Source organism: Paramisgurnus dabryanus, chromosome 7 (genome assembly GCF_030506205.2).
Source record: "Paramisgurnus dabryanus chromosome 7, PD_genome_1.1, whole genome shotgun sequence".
Lineage (NCBI taxonomy): Eukaryota > Metazoa > Chordata > Actinopteri > Cypriniformes > Cobitidae > Paramisgurnus > Paramisgurnus dabryanus.
The window spans coordinates 18126449-18145921 of NC_133343.1; the positions used below are offsets into that span (position 1 = coordinate 18126449).

The 19473-nt window shown below is 39.2% G+C and overlaps 1 protein-coding gene across 1 annotated transcript in view; it reads left to right on the forward strand.

Moving 5' to 3' along the window:
- The window catches only part of sned1 (sushi, nidogen and EGF-like domains 1), a 63846-nt gene that overhangs the window by 31643 nt on the left and 12730 nt on the right, over nucleotides 1-19473 (forward strand). The window contains exons 16-30 of the mRNA XM_065240967.2: nucleotides 3119-3292; nucleotides 3721-3834; nucleotides 3952-4065; nucleotides 4901-5014; nucleotides 5318-5434; nucleotides 5703-5990; nucleotides 6177-6360; nucleotides 7449-7561; nucleotides 7638-7916; nucleotides 8009-8123; nucleotides 8390-8472; nucleotides 8794-8892; nucleotides 18822-18938; nucleotides 19159-19246; nucleotides 19372-19451. Coding sequence (XP_065097039.1) covers nucleotides 3119-3292; nucleotides 3721-3834; nucleotides 3952-4065; nucleotides 4901-5014; nucleotides 5318-5434; nucleotides 5703-5990; nucleotides 6177-6360; nucleotides 7449-7561; nucleotides 7638-7916; nucleotides 8009-8123; nucleotides 8390-8472; nucleotides 8794-8892; nucleotides 18822-18938; nucleotides 19159-19246; nucleotides 19372-19451 — 2079 coding nt within the window. The remainder of the gene's footprint in view (nucleotides 1-3118; nucleotides 3293-3720; nucleotides 3835-3951; nucleotides 4066-4900; nucleotides 5015-5317; nucleotides 5435-5702; nucleotides 5991-6176; nucleotides 6361-7448; nucleotides 7562-7637; nucleotides 7917-8008; nucleotides 8124-8389; nucleotides 8473-8793; nucleotides 8893-18821; nucleotides 18939-19158; nucleotides 19247-19371; nucleotides 19452-19473) is intronic.

The following is a 19473-nucleotide window of genomic DNA, read 5'->3' on the forward strand; positions in this document are numbered from 1 at the left end:
GTTGCAGCCCTCAACTGATGTTTATGTTGTCATTTTGTGTATTGGCCACCAGTTGTGTGATTGCAGTACCAGTTTTAGTCACAAGTTTTGTGATTGCAATACCAGTTTTGGCCACAATCCTACATACTGTTTCTTTAAACATTAGACAAAGAACTGGACTAAACTAGACTAGAATGACAATGAACAATTAACTTGACTTAACTTGATTTGAATAACAATCAGGTCAGGAACAAAACAGTACAATCACAGACAGAACAAAGAGCACAAGGACTTTAAAAAGGGGAAACTAATGAGGGGAACAGGTGAAAATAATAACAAGTAAGGGAGCGGGTAAAAAGTGACAAGACACAGGAAATACGTGGTCTAGTATAGTTAACACTCTGGGGTCGACGGCGGCGCGGGCGCCGTAAACTCTTTATTTTTCAATCACTCTGCAAAGAGACTTAAATTACTCTGCTGATTTTTGACATACAGATATGATTTATACATCATTTAAAACGTTAAAGTGTCTAGTTTTTTTCTGTCCTCTCCCAATAAAAACAGAATGTTGTGCTTTTCGCAAAATTAAGAAAATAAACATGATGCGCGTTTTGTTCTCTCTCCCTAAGTGAAGTCCTTTCAGAAACACGTCAGAAAAATTAACTCTAACTTAACGAATACTTGTCGTAGAAACAAAAGATAAATGTCTACATAATGCTTGGAATGTCTCCTTTTAAATGATGTAAGTGAGATTGAAAACAGATATTGTCATTCGGTGTAAACTGTATGAAAAGGAGAAGTACCACCGTATTTCTCCAGTTACCTCATTATCTGTAATGAGATCAGATCGCCACACCCCCGCGCCATTGAAGTGAACGAGCAGAAACATCCATATGCATGACTCGTGCCTCCTGCAGTCAATTGATATGCAATCCACAATCCAGTCGCTCCATTCCTTGTTGTTCCATCCGATTGCACCAAACATGACATCTAAATCCTTATTTACTTGCGTATGTGTGTCAGTATCTCCAGACGCGAGTGTTTTCTTTGTCTTCCGTCAAACAGTTGACGCGAAGGGAACGCACATACACAAACACGCGAGTCAGGAAACTCGACGCGCTTTTTGGTATTCTTATAAAATAGGCGATTGCAAACAGTACAATCCTTATTTAGTTGCGTCTAAGTGCATATCTCCGCACAGCAAGTTTATTAAACACAGGATCACTCGCGTATGCACACGTTCACTGCATTCATGATCAACACGTGAGGTAATGGCGGCGGCTGTAAACAAACATTGATAAGTTTACCACGCGTGTCCCTTGTTGTGTTTCTACTATAATGATTACAAAAACACAAATAAGAGTCCAGACAACGATAGGCAGTTGTTCTTTTGAGCTTTTTACTGCACAAAAGTAAACCTCTCGCTGGCCAACCAAACACTAACCCTGTGTTGAAGTGTGTTCACTTTACGATGGCCAAACAGTACCTTTACCATGATTAGGCTACTATGGTTTTTAAAAGGTAACTTATACTTGTGAAATTAATAGAAAATATTTCAATAGAAATATATATATACGTATAAATATATATAATGTGTGTGTGTTTGTGTGTGTATTTACATTATATTGAAAAGTAAACCTTATCATGGTTTTACTACAGAGAAAGTTATTCCTGTTGAACATCCACACAAGGCTCATTATGTGGGTCATTATTCAACTCTTTTGTCTCTCAGCTGTCAATCACTGATTATTCAGGAGCTTTCCCGCCTCCACGCATACAGCCTTTCCCAAGCAAAAGTGTCTTAGAAATTGTAAATAAATATCTTGCTTTATGTGAATGAGTAGGCCATATGAGTTTCACATCATTTTGAAGAAAAAAACTCTAGACTATTAGATCCTGTTTGGAAAGTCTTGGGAAAACATGTTTAGAATGAGTTTTGTGGAGTTATATCAGTGACTTAAAAAATTAGCTTTTTCAAAAACCACGCATAAACATTTTTCTCTCAAAAATACAAACATGTACATACATGTTGATTATATGACATTGTAGCCCAGTTTGTGATGAACACAGTGTTATGAGACTTTTGCCATTAATATGTTTTTAAGCAACTGAAAAAAGCACAAATGTCAGTGCATGTCAAAACTTCCCCAGGGCCCTAAAAACCCCTTAGACCCCAGAGGGTTAATATAGACCACATATTCCCCACACAAAACATTGTACTGTTAGAACTCTGCCATACTGGGCTAAATCCTAAAACAAGACAAGGTTCCGGCAGGATCCTGACACAAACATGACAAATTCCCTTCACATAAGTTCACAAACAATGAGAGTCTCGGCAGAGAACACAGTTAATCTTACGGAAATCTTGTGATGTCTCTCGTGGTCAAACGTGACTTCACAGTAAACCAACACAACATGTTGAATATTTCTGATTTGCGATTGGAGCGCCTCTGACATGCTTCTGAGCAGATTCAGACGCTCTTAACACACTGAAGATAATCAGTTCAACCATGAAGACGATTGGGACATTACCTAGAATTGTTGTAAAGGGGAATATCCACCCAAATTCAGCCAGATTATCTTTTGGTGTGCACCAGGATTTAGTTATTATTAGAAGCCTCTTCTAACTTTATTCAGCTCATTTAATCTATTGAAACTTAGCATGTTCATATTGGTTGTAAAATAAGTTCTTTTTTTATCCTCAACTTCAATTGTTTCTCAGCTACAATTGCATTTGCTGCTTCTATGTACTTCTGATTCTTGTTGAAATAAATATAAGTACAGGAAGTTATGCTGCCTCTTATTATATAAATAATAATAATAAATAAAAACTATAAAATGAGAAAATATAAAAATGAAGGCACTCACATGGTGACTGGTAGTTTATTGAAATTATAAATTGAAACCCTGTGCTTAGAATTTACAAAATGAAAATGAAGTCTTGGCATTTTTTCAGCTGCTTATGGTCTCATACCCAGGATACTTTTTAAACAGTGATGAAGTTCTGTCTATTTTGCTATTCTGGCGATTCGTTTTTTCTTTTTTATTTGATTTTTTAATGTGATTTTTATATATTTATTCAGCATTAATATATTTATCGCACTGCCTGTAAAATCTTCTCTGTGTACTAACATTACAGCTCTGGATTGTGGCTCCCCTGTGAAGGTCAAGCATGCAGAAGTACAATATTCCTCTACGACCCCAGGCTCCATTGCTCTGTATGCATGTCACCCAGGCTACACTCCCCTCTTAAGGGCAACCCAGACCACCTGCAACAGCCAGGGGTCGTGGACCCCGCCTCCTGTCTGTGAAGGTTAGTGGACGGCTATTGGATATTCAAAACCTTCATTACTTCAGCAAATGCATCAAGATTTCTGCCTTGAAACTAACATTTTAAAACAGTTATTTACAGTCCAAAAAATTTATTATTTTCCACACAGCACTTGGTCAAAAAGGGACAAACTCAACCCCTTGAGATGTAATTTTACTCATGCTGGGATGTTTCAACCCAAAATGCTAAGTTATTTTAACCCATTGTTGAGTCAAATATAAAAAAATTGGAAGGTTCCAACTGTTTGGAAGGCTGGCATTAAAAGCTCACGAGCCTACCAAATGTCAAATGAGAAAACACAGCACATCCTGCTTTAAACACTTACCCAAAGTATTCAGATTGTGGTGTGTGTGCTCTCTATCCATGAGCTGTTACTGTCTCTTATTGTCTTATTATCTCTTTCTTTTCAGAGATAAACGAGTGTTTGTCTCAGCCATGTATGAATGGGGGAACCTGTCGTGACAGAATAGCCTCCTACCTGTGTGAGTGTGAGGATGGTTTTACCGGCCAGCGCTGTCAAACAGGTAACATGGTATTTTTATCTTCACTGATCTATCAATGTATTTTCATAATATAGATATTGACATCTTAATGTATGACAATCCGAGTCGACTGGAGGCTTATTATATATGCTTTGACAGATATTGACGAATGCCTTTCTGAGCCATGCAAGCATGGAGGTACATGTGAGGATCAGCCTGGGTCTTACTTCTGCCACTGCCAGCAGGGCTATGCTGGACAGGACTGTGAGATAGGTACTATCACACCATCAGAAATCATGTATCCAGGGATGAAATACTGTACTCTTTTAAAGCCTAAGGCACTATTGTTCTTGCAGAAGTCTGAGTGGTTTCTATTGCTTTTTCTCAATGTAATCTATGTAAATGGATGTCTTAGTCTAAGTGTCATGTTTTGTTTTTCAACAATTGCTGATTCATAAAATGAATGAGACACTGTGTAACGTGTAACCACAGTTTAAATGGCCATTGAGATACCTGTGGCTGTCATTCTATTGTGCTCCTTTCAGTGTGCTGTGTAAATTTCACCTTATAGGATGGATTTATGGAGTGTCAATCGATAGATTAAGACAGGGTTTTTGTATTTGTTAAAGGAGGATTTCACCCGTAGAAACATAAATCTTTAATGAAAGTGTGTCAAATTTGTAGTTGAAATATAACATACATTTTGAATTTGGTGCCTACTTGACCAAGAAAAGTGGTGTTTGTATTCTCACCCCCTCAACAAAGATATTGACTTATTTTTACATCATTGAAAGAAGAAAGTGCAACACTGAAATCTGTATTTCTCTTTTCTCAGCTGCAACTGAGGAAATGATGCATGACCATTCAAAAAAATGACTGCGGTTCTAACTATACAATGCTTAATGCAAATGGGTGAAGTGTCCCTTTAACCATGTGCCAATCATTTTAAAAACTTGAAAGGATGTAATAGTATTTGCTTTTACTCATGTTACTTACATCTGATTAGAGACACAAACACTTTGACATCTACTGTATCTCATGCAGGCAGCCAACCTCTCAGAATGGAGGATATCACATCTTATGATATAGATGTATGTTTGTTCTGCAGAACAGGATGGATGCGAGCCAAATCCTTGCTTGAATGGAGGTGTGTGTCGAGACTACAGGGGGAACCATCTGTGTGTGTGTAAAGAGGGTTATGTTGGAGACCGCTGCCAAACATGTATGTTAAGAATTTTTTTATTACAAAATAAACTTGAGATTAACTGATGTAGATACCCAGAAGCATAGGGCTTGATAAATAATGAAGCCACCCAGATAAAGAAACCACCACTAGATTTGATGTTTGTGCAATGGTATAGTGACCATATATAATTATTTCTCTGTCTCTTTATTAGAATAAACCAGAGAATAGAGGACATTTGTATGCATTATTAATAAAATCAGAATTAAACTATAAGCTAAAGTGTCTATTGATAGGGTCCCTTAGGTCTAATGTCTCAATTGGTCCTCTGTTGCCGTCTAGTGGATAATCCATGTGTACTGCAGCCTTGTGGGAACCGAGGCATCTGTCGAAGTGATAGGAGAGAGAACTACAGCTGTGCGTGCAGGGTGGGCCACACAGGGAGAGACTGTGAGAGAGGTCAGCTCCTGATCCTCCATTATTCTGTGTTAGCTCATATTTATTCATTAATTTCTTGATTTATTTGAATAGAAATGCAGGCTACATGGAAAGTTACCAGATATTCAGCTAGAATGGAATTCAGAGTTTACTTGTTCTTATATAAAAAAGTGTTTGCCTGTAATGGCGTAATGGCAGTGAGATATGATGACTTGCTATCAGGAAAGAAATCAATTCTGTCCATACCTCCCCAAATTAAAATGCTTTTAAATACTTTCACCGTTTTCAGACCTGTTACCTCCATCTGGTCTGCATGTGTTGCGGGTTGAGGAAAATGAAGTGGAGTTACGCTGGGATCAGTCGGATGCCACTCAGAATTTGATCAGTGGTTTCGCCATTGCTTTTGCTCCTGTTGGTCGTGTACCAAGGAAGACAGACTTTCTGGAGAAGCAACATTCTACATATGTACTGCAAGGCCTGAACCCCGGACAGCTTTACAACATCTCTACATTCTCTGTCAAACGCAACGCCAACAGCAATGACATAAGCCAGCCCGCTTTCGCGCTCATCCGTACTAGTGAGAGCTCTCACTTTTCTTCTGTACCTACATGGTGATTGTCATGTCCTGTTTTTTAGCTCCACAAGACAGCAGGATTTGATTATGCTTTTTGGCAGTGGATGTCTTAATTGACATTATAAGGATGTCTAAATTAACATGTACATGTAGTCTTCGCTCACATGCTTTTCCTCTGTTCGGTGACAGGACCACGTAAGGTAGAACAGCTGGAGGTAGTGAATATATCATCCTCTCAGGTATGGCTACGCTGGTTGGTCCAGGTTGACCGCCACTCTGCAGACAGTCAAGTTCGAGTGTCCCTGTTGCCTGCAGATGGGAGTGGACCTCGCACGGCTGTAATCAATAGCAGTGTCACAGAGTACACCTTCAGGTCAGTCATGCCAGAGTTATTCATCAGCACATATACACTGAAAGAGACAGACATTATAACATATTTCAGAATGGTTTAAAAAACTTTTTTTAAGAGTTGTCATGCTATGTGCTTGTGAGAAGCATTGACATTTTATTTAATAGTATGGTTATTCCAGTATTTTGTGCAAACTCAAATCTCAGTATTACAGCATATAATGATCTTTTTTTTTTGTTACAAAATAACAGGGCCACAAAGCAAGGTCCATAAAGAAATGGTTTGGTCTACTGGACCTAATCATGCCACATCAGTGCCAATGCATTTTATTGATGCTTGTTTGTTAAAAGCAATGCAAAAAGCATCCTCGAATAATAGATCATTAATGCTATAACAGCATCGACTCTCTGGGACGGCTTTCTGATAGATTTTGGAATGTAAATGTAGGAATTTGCCCTACCCTCATTCAGATACAATGGGACCTTCTGACATTGGATAACAGCACCTGGATCATTCTTTATTAATAAAAATATTCATTGCACATCTGGTCTATGATTATTGTGTGCTGTAAGTCTTTAAAGCAGTATGTGCTTGGCCTTAGCTTTATATTCATAAGGTGAAAATGACTTACAATATTTGTATTAGCCACCAGGTGGCTGCAGTTCAGAAAAATATTAACTTTATTTATTTATTAACTTTATTAATATACAGTACTGTGCAAAAGTCTTAGGCCACCATTCCAGAATTAGATTTGTAGTTTTTGCAATGTTATAGTGATCATATATTATTGTTTCTCAGTCTCTTAAATAATACATCCAGAAAATGTGTATATGGTATTAAAAACTGTATAAAAATGTAAACTGATGTGTCAAGTTTTTTGGATAAACTCCCCTTCCAATTAAGAAATAGCAGGCAACTGCAGGATCTCTTAAACCTAAATAAAATTAAATCCTAATTTCTAATTTTAAAGAAATTTGTCTTTTTACTTCATTCTGCTCAAAAACGCTCAAGATGTGTTCAGTGCCAAGAGAGTCTGGTGGTGGTGGGCTAAGACTTTTGCACAGTACTATGTATATATAAACAGATTACTAAAAGTTGTGTGTAACCCACAGCACATTGCTCCCAGGTCAGATGTACACAGTGGACATAGTTACACAGAGTGGTCTGCGCCCTGAAGATCTCCCATCAACCAGCAAATCTGCTGGGCCAATTCACTTCTGGACCAGTAAGTATCTCTTCAGCTCTGATTTACAAACAAATGCAACTCTGTCATAACACCACTTTCCTGTCCACTCCATCAGGACCCCTCCCTCCTCAGAACCTTTCACTCTCTCGTATCACCACTACATCTGCTCGGATAACATGGGACCGTCATCCACAAAGTCTTCAAGATGGTTTTGTAGTAAATATTACTCGAGGCCTCAACACTCGCAGTCGCTACCTACCTGATGGAAGCTTAGGGACGTACACCCTTCGCGATCTTGTTCCAGGACAGCATTACCGTCTTTCCCTGACCTCTGTACGCAAAACAGGCCAGGACAACATTCAAAGCGTCCCTCAACATTTAGCTTTTACCACGCGTAAGTCTGCATTATTTTAAAGAACAGCTTATTCTTAGAAAGATAAGGTTTTGTTGATGTTGTGACTTCTCTGTGTATAATGTTTTGCACAGTTCCAAGAGGTGAAAGACCTCAGGGTGGACAGGACCATCAAGTGGGTCACACCTTGACACAAGTTCAAGATGGGGGCACTGTTGACAACACAGAACATTTAGAAGAACCACTAAGGTAAAATACTTCACCAAAACACACATTGTTAAAAATAATGCAGCATTTTTGTCAAATCAACATATACTTTTATGCAAGTTAAACAATTTCAACTTGTTTTTATAAGTTATGTCAACTTTTTAAAGTGTAAATTTAAAATAGTAGGTTGAATTGACTTGCAGAACCAAGTTGTTTTAACTTAATGCTGCAATTGCTTTTTTACAGTGTACATCACGGAGAAACCCACTTTTACAATAAACAGTTCTGTCTGTTTTTTTCCCTTTTAGATACACAGAGCATATTGATGGTAGAGGGAGGATTACAGCCAAATTTGCCAGCCTTCCACATAAAACCATTAGACACCGTACAAGTAAGTAATCATTGCAATATAATTTTTTAATGCAATTTTTTACATTTTTTAAGTTTTCTATTTTGTTTTATCAGTATTTTATTTGTACTATTAATTTTAGTTAGAAATTCACACTTCTATAAATACGAAAAATATATATGCACTCCTTTTCTTTACTGTTCTGCACCTCTGGCTTTGATTTGTTTTAGTCTACGATGCAGTTTTTGTACTGTGGAACTGATAATATTATTGGTTAATTTTGACCACTTACTATTGTTTGCATCTTCAATCTTTCATTGCTGTGGATTGCAAATGTAATAAAGGTCATGTATTCCTCAATAGAGCCAGATCCACCAATCAAATTAGAAAAGATGGAAGAAACCACCAATAAGATCAGTCTAGCTCTAGAAATTCCAGAAGAAGAGACAAAGAATATATCTGGTAGGTGATGTTTCAATGAAGTTCATCCTAATAGATGGAATGCAATATTTTGCTTTATAGATTATTTCTTCATGCTTGGACTACTACAATGCTTTATTTTATTGTCTCCCTCACAAATCGCTAAATCGGTTAGATATGGTACAAAACTCAGCAGCTAGAATTATTGCGCAAACTATGAGTGATCATTTTTTTCCTGTTCTTCAACACCTGCACTGGATTCCTGTTAAAGAGCGCTAAAGAGAGTTTAAAAATTTACTCCTGGCATTAAAAGAACTTCATAACCTGGCCCTACTGTTTTTTTCTGTGGCATTCTCACGGATTGGTTACTCAACTGTTATGTCCTATTTTCTTACCATTGTCGCTTCGGTTTAGGGTTAGATGTACATAAAATAACATCCTTTCCCGAACCCAATTCAAACCCCAACGCCAGGCGACAATTGTTTAAAGTTTAGAAAATATAAAAGAATAAAGCAGAATTTTTTTTATAAACCGATACTTAAAGTGACATACTAATGCAAACACCAAATCTGACCCTAAACCGAAGCGACAATGGTTTGAAAATAGGAAAAAGCAGTTAAGTAACTAATCCATGAGAATGCCACGGAAAAATTAGCAAAAAATTCTGTGAAATTCGTGAGATCATACATACACTGTGGGACCCCTTACATGGAAGTTGCCATTTCGCACCACTATTTTTTAACGTAGCCCTAAATGAACAAACTGTTCTATAGAGCGCAGTTGTCACAGATTATGACATGTTTGTCCTGTGGTGGCTACCGTAGCTTTAATATGCATTTTAAAAGGGAGGGGTGAACTGTGGAACTGTGGACCGTCTTACCACTATATGCCTCTGAAAATCTACACGGTGGCTCTTTAATTGAGGTTAAACAAGTAAAAATATCTGGCAGTGGGGTACAAAAAATTAACAAAAAATAAAAAATCAAGTTCATTTTTCAACAAGTCCTCCAACTCATAAGACCAATGTGGTCGTCTACCCGGCTCGCAATGCTTTCGCGGAGTTGGTTCAGGCAGTCCGTCAGTCCCTTTTACCCTTACCTCCAATAAACCCTCCTTTGGTACCTGAAGATATCCTACATGCAGCACGCCAACGCATACTTCCGCAAGACCCCACTACTTCGTCAGCTGCCTCTGCCAGTCCCATGGCCCGACCAGTGACGTTTACCGGTGAGGCGGAGGATTGCAGCGGCTTCCTACTACAGGTATCTCTGTATCTACAAATGCAAGGACACCATTTTTTGAATGAATCCTCTCAAGTTGCTTTTATTATCTCCCTGTTATCTGGCGAGTACTTCAATGGGCACTGGAACTCAAATTCATTCATTTTAAAGTCTCTTTCCAGTTTCATAGATCACTTTAAGGAAGTGTTCGGACAAACAGCGGCAGATTTATCTATTCATGATCAACTCTTCAACCTACACCAAGGCAAGCTTTCCGTCAACGCTTATGCTACTAGCGGATGGAACGAGACAGCTCTGATCACCGCCTATCATCATGGTCTCAGTCCTCAGATCCGTCAGTAAATAGTGGTTTACAACGACAATATGGGATAGGAAAATCTGATCCAGAACACTATCAGTGTCTCAACGTCTTTCAGCCTGTGTCGAATCCTTCACTGCTGCTATGCAGATCAACTCTACTCACCTGTCTGCCACCGAATGCTCCCATCGCATCCAGCTCAAGCTCTGCCTTTACTGCAGTGGAGACAAACACCTCATCAGTGAATGCCCCATTCGACCTCCGTGCCCGTCGGCAAGTTCTGTTCAAATACTCCATAGAGTTCAAACTTCTCATGTATCTGTCTCAGCGCAAACCCTCATCGATTCCGGTTCAGCAGGCAACTTCATTTCCACAACTCCTTCAAGGATTGAACATACATAAGCTTCGCTGTCAACAGGAACTCAAGGTACAAACCATACAAGGGAAACCGCTTGGCCGGGGTCGCATTCGCCACTTCACTCCAAACATCACTCTTCAGATTGGATGTCTACATAAAGAGAGATCTCCTTTTTGGTGCTGGAGGAATCCAAAGCTGACATCATCCTGGGACACCCTTGGATTATTTAACACCAAGCCACTTTTAACTGGCGCAATGGTAAGGTCCTCAGTTGGGGAAATAATTGCTTCTAATTCTGTCTCATTCCCATCCAGAAATCTTTAAAATCTTCTCCCTTTGACTCATGAAACATCCTACCTTGTCTATTCCACATCTGTGGGGAGTCCTCCAGTTCAACACCAAACTGAGATACCCACCGAGTCTCTGGCATTCCAGGATGTGTTCAGTAAGCAGCAAGCTACAAAGTTACCACCTCACCGGCCACAGGACTGTGCCATTAACCTGCTACCTGGAGCCACACTGCCCAAGGGCCATATTTATTCTTTGTTCATCCCATAGCAAAAGGCCATGGTAGAGTATGTTAAAGAAGCCTTACAGCAACAATCATCCAGCTCTCCACTTCCCCTGCCGCTTTCAGTTTTTTCCTTGTTGGGAAAGGAAAAAGATCTGCGACCTTGCATCGACTATCGCCACCTTAATACTCAAATGGTAAAGTTCAGCTATCCCCTTCCTCTGGTTCCCGCAGCTCTGGAACAGTTACGTGGAGCTCACATCTTCTCCAAATTGGATCTTAGGAGTGCCTACAACCTGATTCGTATCAGACGTGGAGATGAGTGAAAAACTGCCTTTGTTACCCCTTCAGGCCACTATGAATACCGGGTCATGCCCTTCGGACTCTCCAACTCACCAGACGTTTTCTAAGGGTATTTGAACGAGGTCTTCGGTGAGAACCTAAACCAATTGGTAGTAGTCTACATAGACAACATCCACATCTACTCTTCCTCCCTGGCAGAACATCATTGTCACGTGAAACTAGTCATGGAGAAACTTAGAGAACATCAACTATATCTTAAATTGGAGAAATGCGAGTTCCACACCACCAGTGTCCAATTTCTGGGTTATGTCATCACTCAACAAGGAGTACAGATGGATCAATGTACGGTGGAGACGATCCAGGACTGGCCCTTACCTTCTGTGAAAGATCTACAATGTTTCCTGGGTTTTGCCAACTTCTACAGAAGATTCATAAAAAACTATAGTCTATTTAGTGCTCCCCTTACCTCCGCATTAAGGGGTCATTCCAAGATGCTAACCATGTCTCCAGAAGCCATCTCAGCATTTAATCTCCTCAAGGAAGCTTTCCAATCTGCACCAGTCCTGATCCACCCTAATCCAGATCTCCCTTTTGTTGTTGAAGTCGACCCCTCCTCCACTGGAGTTGGAGCTGTCCTATCTCACCGGCAGGGGAATCCTCCTAAACTTCACCCATGTGCTTACTTCTCCAGAAAGTTGTCTCTGGCAGAGCGGAACTATGACATAGGTAACAAAGAACTGCTCGCCATTAAACTCGCCCTCAAAGAGTGGAGGCACTGGCCAGAGGGAGTTAAGCACCAGTTTGAAGTTATCACGGACCATTGCAATCTGGAATATCTTCAAGAAGCCAAGAGACTAAACCTCCGTCAGGCCTTTGGGCCCTCTTCTTCAACCACTTCAATTTCATAGTTTCCTACCGACTTGGTACTAGAAATGTCAAAGCTGATACCCTCTCTTGCATTCATAGCACCTCCTCTGAAGACACCTTTCCTGAACCCATCTTACCTCCCACGTGTTTGTGAGTCCCATTGTCTGGGATATCAATGAACAGATTAACCAGGAAAATCTACACCATTCCGCTCCGCCAGAGACCCCCGAAGGCCTCATCTTTGTTCCTCAACACCTACGTACTGAACTTCTGAACTCTGGACATCCAGGTAGCAGACATACCCTCTCTCTCCTCAGTCATTGATAATGGTAGCCTTCCCTCTCTCAGGATGTTTCACTGCATGTCAAGGGTTGCTCAGTCTGCGGCATCACCAACACCCCCAGGAGACTCCACTGCCTCCACCAGCCTTGTCGTAAGCTGAGTCCCTGATACTTAGGCCCCTTCACCATCCAGAGGCAGCTGAGGTGGCTCAACTTACCTCCTCAGTATAAAATCTCACCATCCTTTCACGTTGCACTCCTTAAACCTTTCACCGATCCTGTTCCTCTTCCTCCCACAGACACCAACTCCAAAGACATGCCTCCTCTCCCATCCCTGTAGAGGAGGAATCCATATACCGGGTCTGTAGCATCTTGGACTCCCGACGATGAGGTCCCCGGCTAGAATATCTGGTTGATTGGGAAGACTACGGTCCGGAGGAACGTTCCTGGGATCCCCGTTAGGATATCTTTGACCCCTCGCTTTTTACCCAGTTCCACTCCGACCATCCGGACCGTCCCGCTACTTGACCTTGGAGTAGACCTCGTCGCTGCTCTCTCCCCTTTCCATCTAGAAATGTGCCCGAAGCCGAATACGTTATTCGGAAGGACACGGATAATGGTTTCAAAACGAATAACGAATACATCCAAATAACAGAAAAAATACTCGACAAGACACAATCATGTTTGCTGGAACAGCGCTAAATTCTATATCCTTTAAAGCACTAATAACAAGTGTGTGAAAAGAATGAGTGCAATCTATGAAATGACATGAATTACATTTTCTGCGCGCCTCTAATTTAGAAACTCGAGCTTTGTTGGAATAAATTTAAAAATCTTAAAAATTTGTTGTGTTTGTCCATACAGGGTTTGTGCTTAGATAATAATGAGCTCAGCAAATTTGTTCTAATGCTCATTATGCTTTCGTGAATTCTTGTCAAAACAGATGTTTTTGAACTATTCTGTGAAAAGTGCAACTTGTGAAAAGAATGGGGGGCAGTCGGCATAACTTGAGAAACTGCTCCTGCATTAATTCTCAAGTTAAATACAAGATAAGTTTCTCCATGGACATAAACCACGAATACAAGACAACACGTTGTACATCTCAAGTGCAAAGTTCAAGTTTTTTCACAGTGACAAAAGCATGGGAGCCCTTACATGTAACCTTCTTTCCCTCCTCACGAGCCTTCTTAACCAACGGTCATAATTTGGATTGCCTCAACATCCTGTTAAATCAGCGTCTCCTTGATCCAAAGCTTGTTTTCTTGTAGATAGTGAGAATCTTTTGCAGCCCGCCATACCACGTCTCGGTAGGTTTGCATAGTAAAATGCATGATGATGTTATGGGGTGCTCCGTTGGATCTACTTAGCCCCAGGCAGTGTATAACATCAACTACATCTTTCAACTTGTTCTTGATACTAGGGACCATCTTTCTTAGGATGTCGACTGTGAAGTTTCTCACATCTTCTCCGTCGTGCTCTGGGACCCTCTGTAACTTGAGATTCCATCTACGTGAATACCGTTGCATTTCATCTGAGCTTTCTTACATTTTCAATTTGCAATTCCTTAATCTCCTTTTCAAGCGATCTTGACAGTATGCATTTTGACCTCTTCACTCATATGGGAGACTCTTTCAGACAGTTTGTTGAGTTTTCCCAAGAAACGGCAACCGTTTTATCAATGGAGATCCCCTTGTTGTGCGTTTCAACCATTTTAGCCGTTAGTTTCTGAATCGCATCAAGGCGTGTAGAAAAGAAAACTTTGCTTGTGCCTTTTGAACTCACAGGATTCTTAGATGAAGTAGAGCAAATAGGCCTTGCAAGAACCTCTTCATTGGCTCCAATGTCTGTCTCAAGATTAATGTTCTCCATGTCGTCGGATTCCATGCAGCAATCCTTCATGAGGTATCCAGCTAGTACAGCGCTCTCGTGAAGGAATTGATTTTGCCTTTTTTGCCCATTATATCACGTTAGAATGTGCAAGAATTGCCCAAAATTATCAAAAAAGCATATATTTTCAAAAAAGTAACTTTACATATTCAAATTTCAGTCTGTTAGCTTAAAACTCCTCAAACTACTTAAGACGACTATAAAACGTGACCATTCACACCGCTGCCATCTTGGCTCCCTTTTTTAAAATATATTTAATTAATGCGCAAGTTCCCTCTTACTCCTCCCAGGGATTCCCCAGGGTCTAAAAGCCCGTAGAACTGCGGACAAGTGCAGTTTTCAAATGCAGCGCTTTAATTCTGTTTATAAACTTAAAGACATAAAATAAAAGTTGTATATATTTAAAATGATGGATATAGAATGTACTACATGTTTTTTGCTTCATGTACTTCATGCTTATTTTGTTTAAAAGCATGACCAACGTAAGTCTACATATGATAATAACAAGGAACTATGCTTCTAACGACAGGTGAAGAGTTGTCGTTCAAACCACACAAGTTTGCTATGAAGCTTGCGAATGTTCGTTTGAACAATGGTTTCGGGAAACACCAAATCTGAACTTTATCAGTAACGACGAAACTTACAACAGTAGTTGGTTAACGATGCTTTTGGGAAACGCACCCCTGACTGTTTGCTTTGCATTTATGAATTTCTTCATATAAAGTGATCGTAGGGCTTTAGTTTGCAAGGTTTGCTATGTGAATTGTTTGTAATACTTTTATACTGTTGTTGTTTTTTTGTCAATTTATGCTATAAATACCTGTGACTATACTTTTACTTGGGTGTTGTGTTTTATATGGTTGTGAAGTTGCGTTTAGGGAATTAGGCAAAGTTAAGGGGTGGAGTTAGGTGCTCCAAAATATCTTTAAAAACATAAATTTTTATGAAACTATTTCTACATTTACAAATGCATAATATAAAATGCTTCTAATCTGACGTATTACGTATAAAACCTTAAGGCTCTATCATACATCCGGCGCAATGCAGCGCAATGCACGACGCAAGTGTCTTTTGCAAGTTTCAACCCAGCGCAATGATCATTTTCACGTTTAGCGCCACATTGTTTATATAGCAAATGCATTTGTGCCCTTTTTTACACCCATGGGCGTTCTGATCTAAAAACGATGTGTGTTCAGTCGCATTGTTGGCGCGTTGCTATTTTGAGGCAACTTAAATAGACTACGCCATTGACCAACTAAAACCTGGTCTAAAGTCTATGCCGCAGTATGTTTTTTGTTATTTAATGGGCGCGTTAGAAATATGCGCCTATAAACGGGACGACAACGCGGGTTTGCTTATTACACATAAAAAAGCTTTTAAATATGAAAAAGTTAAACATTCAAATGTAAAAGATTATTATTGAGTCTCTTGGATATAAATGAGGACCGATTATGAGACGTTAGAAGGCGTAAAGAGCTGCTTCACCTACAGCCTGGTAAGTAAATAAATGCTTTGCTTTAAACAAATGCATCTGTTTTAAATGTTTTTTTTAAATGCTACTCCCCGGATTTATTGTATATGATGACTCTGTACCTGTGGATATGGTGAGATGAGAAACATTTTTAAGTAGGCTACTAAAACACTTTTATAAATTATTTATCTCCTGTTTGTCCCAAATGAAGTATTTTTAGAGTACAAACCTTTTCTTACATACTTGTAAATTATTTTTTGATGATATTGGATAGCCATACATTTACAGCAAGTAAAAGACTGCTATTTTTACTTCCATGACTAAAAGAAAACGGCTTTTAGAGGTTTTAATAAAAAAATAACAATTTCAATACAAGTTAAAAACAACACAATTATTTAACTCTTTCACCGCCAGCATTTTAAAAAAAAGTTGCCAGCCAGAGCCAGCCTTTTTCATGATTTTCACCAAAGTTTAATGCCTTCCAGAAAATTTTCTTCTTGAAATATATAAACATACAATATACCAAATGAAAGAACAGACCCTCTGCTTTCAAACAAAAAAAAACCCTGTTTCATCCTACTTTCAGTGGTTCTTTTGTAATCAGCTTTTGAATATGGGTAAGTTTCTGCAAAAACACCACATTTTGAGCAAAATAATTCCATTTTTGTGACGGACTTTTCATAGAGATCCCATTCAGAGCGATCTTTAAAACAGACACGGACATGCAGCCGCTTGCCATAGGGCAATACTTCCGGGTTTAAAAAGTTGCGGAAGGGCGCCACCTGGTGGATAATAGCGGTATTGCGGAAAGACGGAAAATCTCGTCATTGGCGGGGAAGCGTTTTCTCTTAATTGACGAGATATCTCGTCAATGGCGGTGAAAGAGTTAACATTAATCTTAAATGGTGGATCTTCCTCCTCCACTTAGTTTTTCCGTTTACAAAGTCCGTCATCTAAATAGGGATTAGACATTGCGCCAGCTAGGGCTGTGTTGAAAAAATCGATTTACCGATTCTGAATCGATTTTCATGTTAATTACTAAAGATCGATCCTTAACTCAGAGAATCGATTTAATAATTAATAACTTAAACTTGCCGCATCATTGAATTCACGCATACGCGCGAGGTGGAAGGACATTAAAACAACGAACATAGCGGTCAGTAATGTTAAGCAAGCGGTTGTTTTGAAAACTCTAGAAACGCTCAAAGCTGCGATCTATATGTAAAATAATCCACTCATAACAAATGAACGAGTTATTCGTGTTATTTTTATAATAAGCGCCAGTGAATCCACCACACGTCTCCAGCGAATCTCTCTCTCTCTCTCTCTCTCTCTCTCTCTCTCCCTCTCCCCCTCCCTCTGTGCTCATGCAGCCGGTCTCTGACGGGCAGAGGTTTCTTGAGGCGCGTGCAACGGGTCGCCAAATAAAGAGTTCTTCTTGCACATAATGCTAATAGTTGTAAAGTTTTCTGAACTTTAAGCAAGCTAAGACAAAACTCGCGTTTATATCAGTGACACGTGCGCTGCATTTTGACGCCTAATTCGCTTATAGTACAAACATCTTTGATCAGAAAGACGAGAAAGAGACGCAAATGTTAATGTGTAATAGAGAAAGTAAAGAGCGTCAAGACCTTAAAACAGACTTCATCACATATAGCACCCGTCATAATATCTCTATCTAGAGCTCCTTCTCTCATAAACAGGTATTTATCCTGTCAGTATTTTTGTGCATATATTTATACCTGTTCATTTTACCTTTATTTTTAATGTAATGTATGCATAAATACAAAATACAATGCATACTATAGCTTCAATAGTCTATAAAATTAATAACTCAATTAAAAACAAGATTCTGTCTATCAAGACTTGTTGTTATCCTCTGGGCATTTTCACTTTAACATTATTTACTTTAAATTGTCCATATTTTAAAACTTAAAACATATTTTATAATCCAAAAACAATATAAACTGAAAACATGTATACCATGAAATATACAGTTACTGTGAAATAAAATGACTCATTCTGTGGAATAGATTTTTGGTCATTCCGCCCACCCCTATCTGGCACCATTTTGGGCTTTTTTCAAAAAACACTTATCTAAATCTCGAAGATCGGATCAGATCGGATCGAATCGAATCGAATCGAATCGAACAATGATAATCGATTCAAGACCTTGAGAATCGGAATCGAATCGATTCTTGAAATTTGAATCGAAACCCAGCCCTAGCGCCAGCGCAACTGGCTTTTAAAGGGGATGAGAGATAAGACTCTCATTGGTTTATTGCACGTTACGCCTAAAACACACCCATTACTCATTAGAAAAACATGAACAACCCTTTTCGACCGTGCGCATGGCGCATAAACTATTTTTCCCATCGTTAAATTAGCAAAAGCCCTTAAAATGTAACGTCAGGTCGTATAAGCTTTGGCTGCTAGAGGGCACTAATCCCTTATACGTCCCTTGACGTCTTACATGGTGCTTGCACAAACAAACTATTAGGTCATAATTTTGGGCTAATACGTATGAATTTGTACAAAGTAAATAATAAAAAAAAATATTATTCTTAACATCATACAAAAACACACATTTAACAAATACGTAAAATGCGTAAATATTGCCATGAAATTGTGTTCAAAATTTAAGATAGTTATACTGAAAATCTTAAGACGCACTCTTGCCAGCCTCGCAAGTATTCAGGTAGCAAACCATTTGTGTGTGCTTTTGTATTTAATACACCTTTTTTATAATTTTAGAGTCATCCCAAGACTGCAGAACTCAGACTTGCCAGAATGGTGGTACGTGCGTTCAGATCGACGAGTTATTCAGCTGCACCTGTGCCACTGGTTTCAAGGGAAGGCGATGTGAGCTATGTAAGTATGACCATATTTGTTCATTTACAAGAATGCATGCAAATGCCCCGCATGCTACAGATCACAAATCGATGGCACTTAACTGATTTCTTTAGTTTTTCATTGCCCTACTAGACACCTTAATTTATATTCTGAAATATAAAGGGAAACTTCCCACTTTTATCTTTTAATGGAAATTTATATATTCATAAATGAGTGCCGTCTTTTTTATTGTTTACAGATTGCCAGCGATTGTCTCACCCATGCACTCGACTTTACTCCGAAACAAAGAGTGTGCCTGTGTGGGAAGATGGTGTCTGCCATTATTTGTAAGTGTCTCTTGTCTGGCACCGTTAACAGCAAAGCAGTCTTTGCTGTGTGTCTATTGTTTTGATACCAATCTAATCCATTAGATATACCCATTATTTGCTAAGTACTTCTTTTTACTTGTCAGGTACAAAAGGACATATAAAGTTCAGCAGGATGTTTGTTTTAGAGAAATCTGTGAGCCTTTACTGCCTAAAAAAACTCCAAGTAAGTACAATATTTACAAACT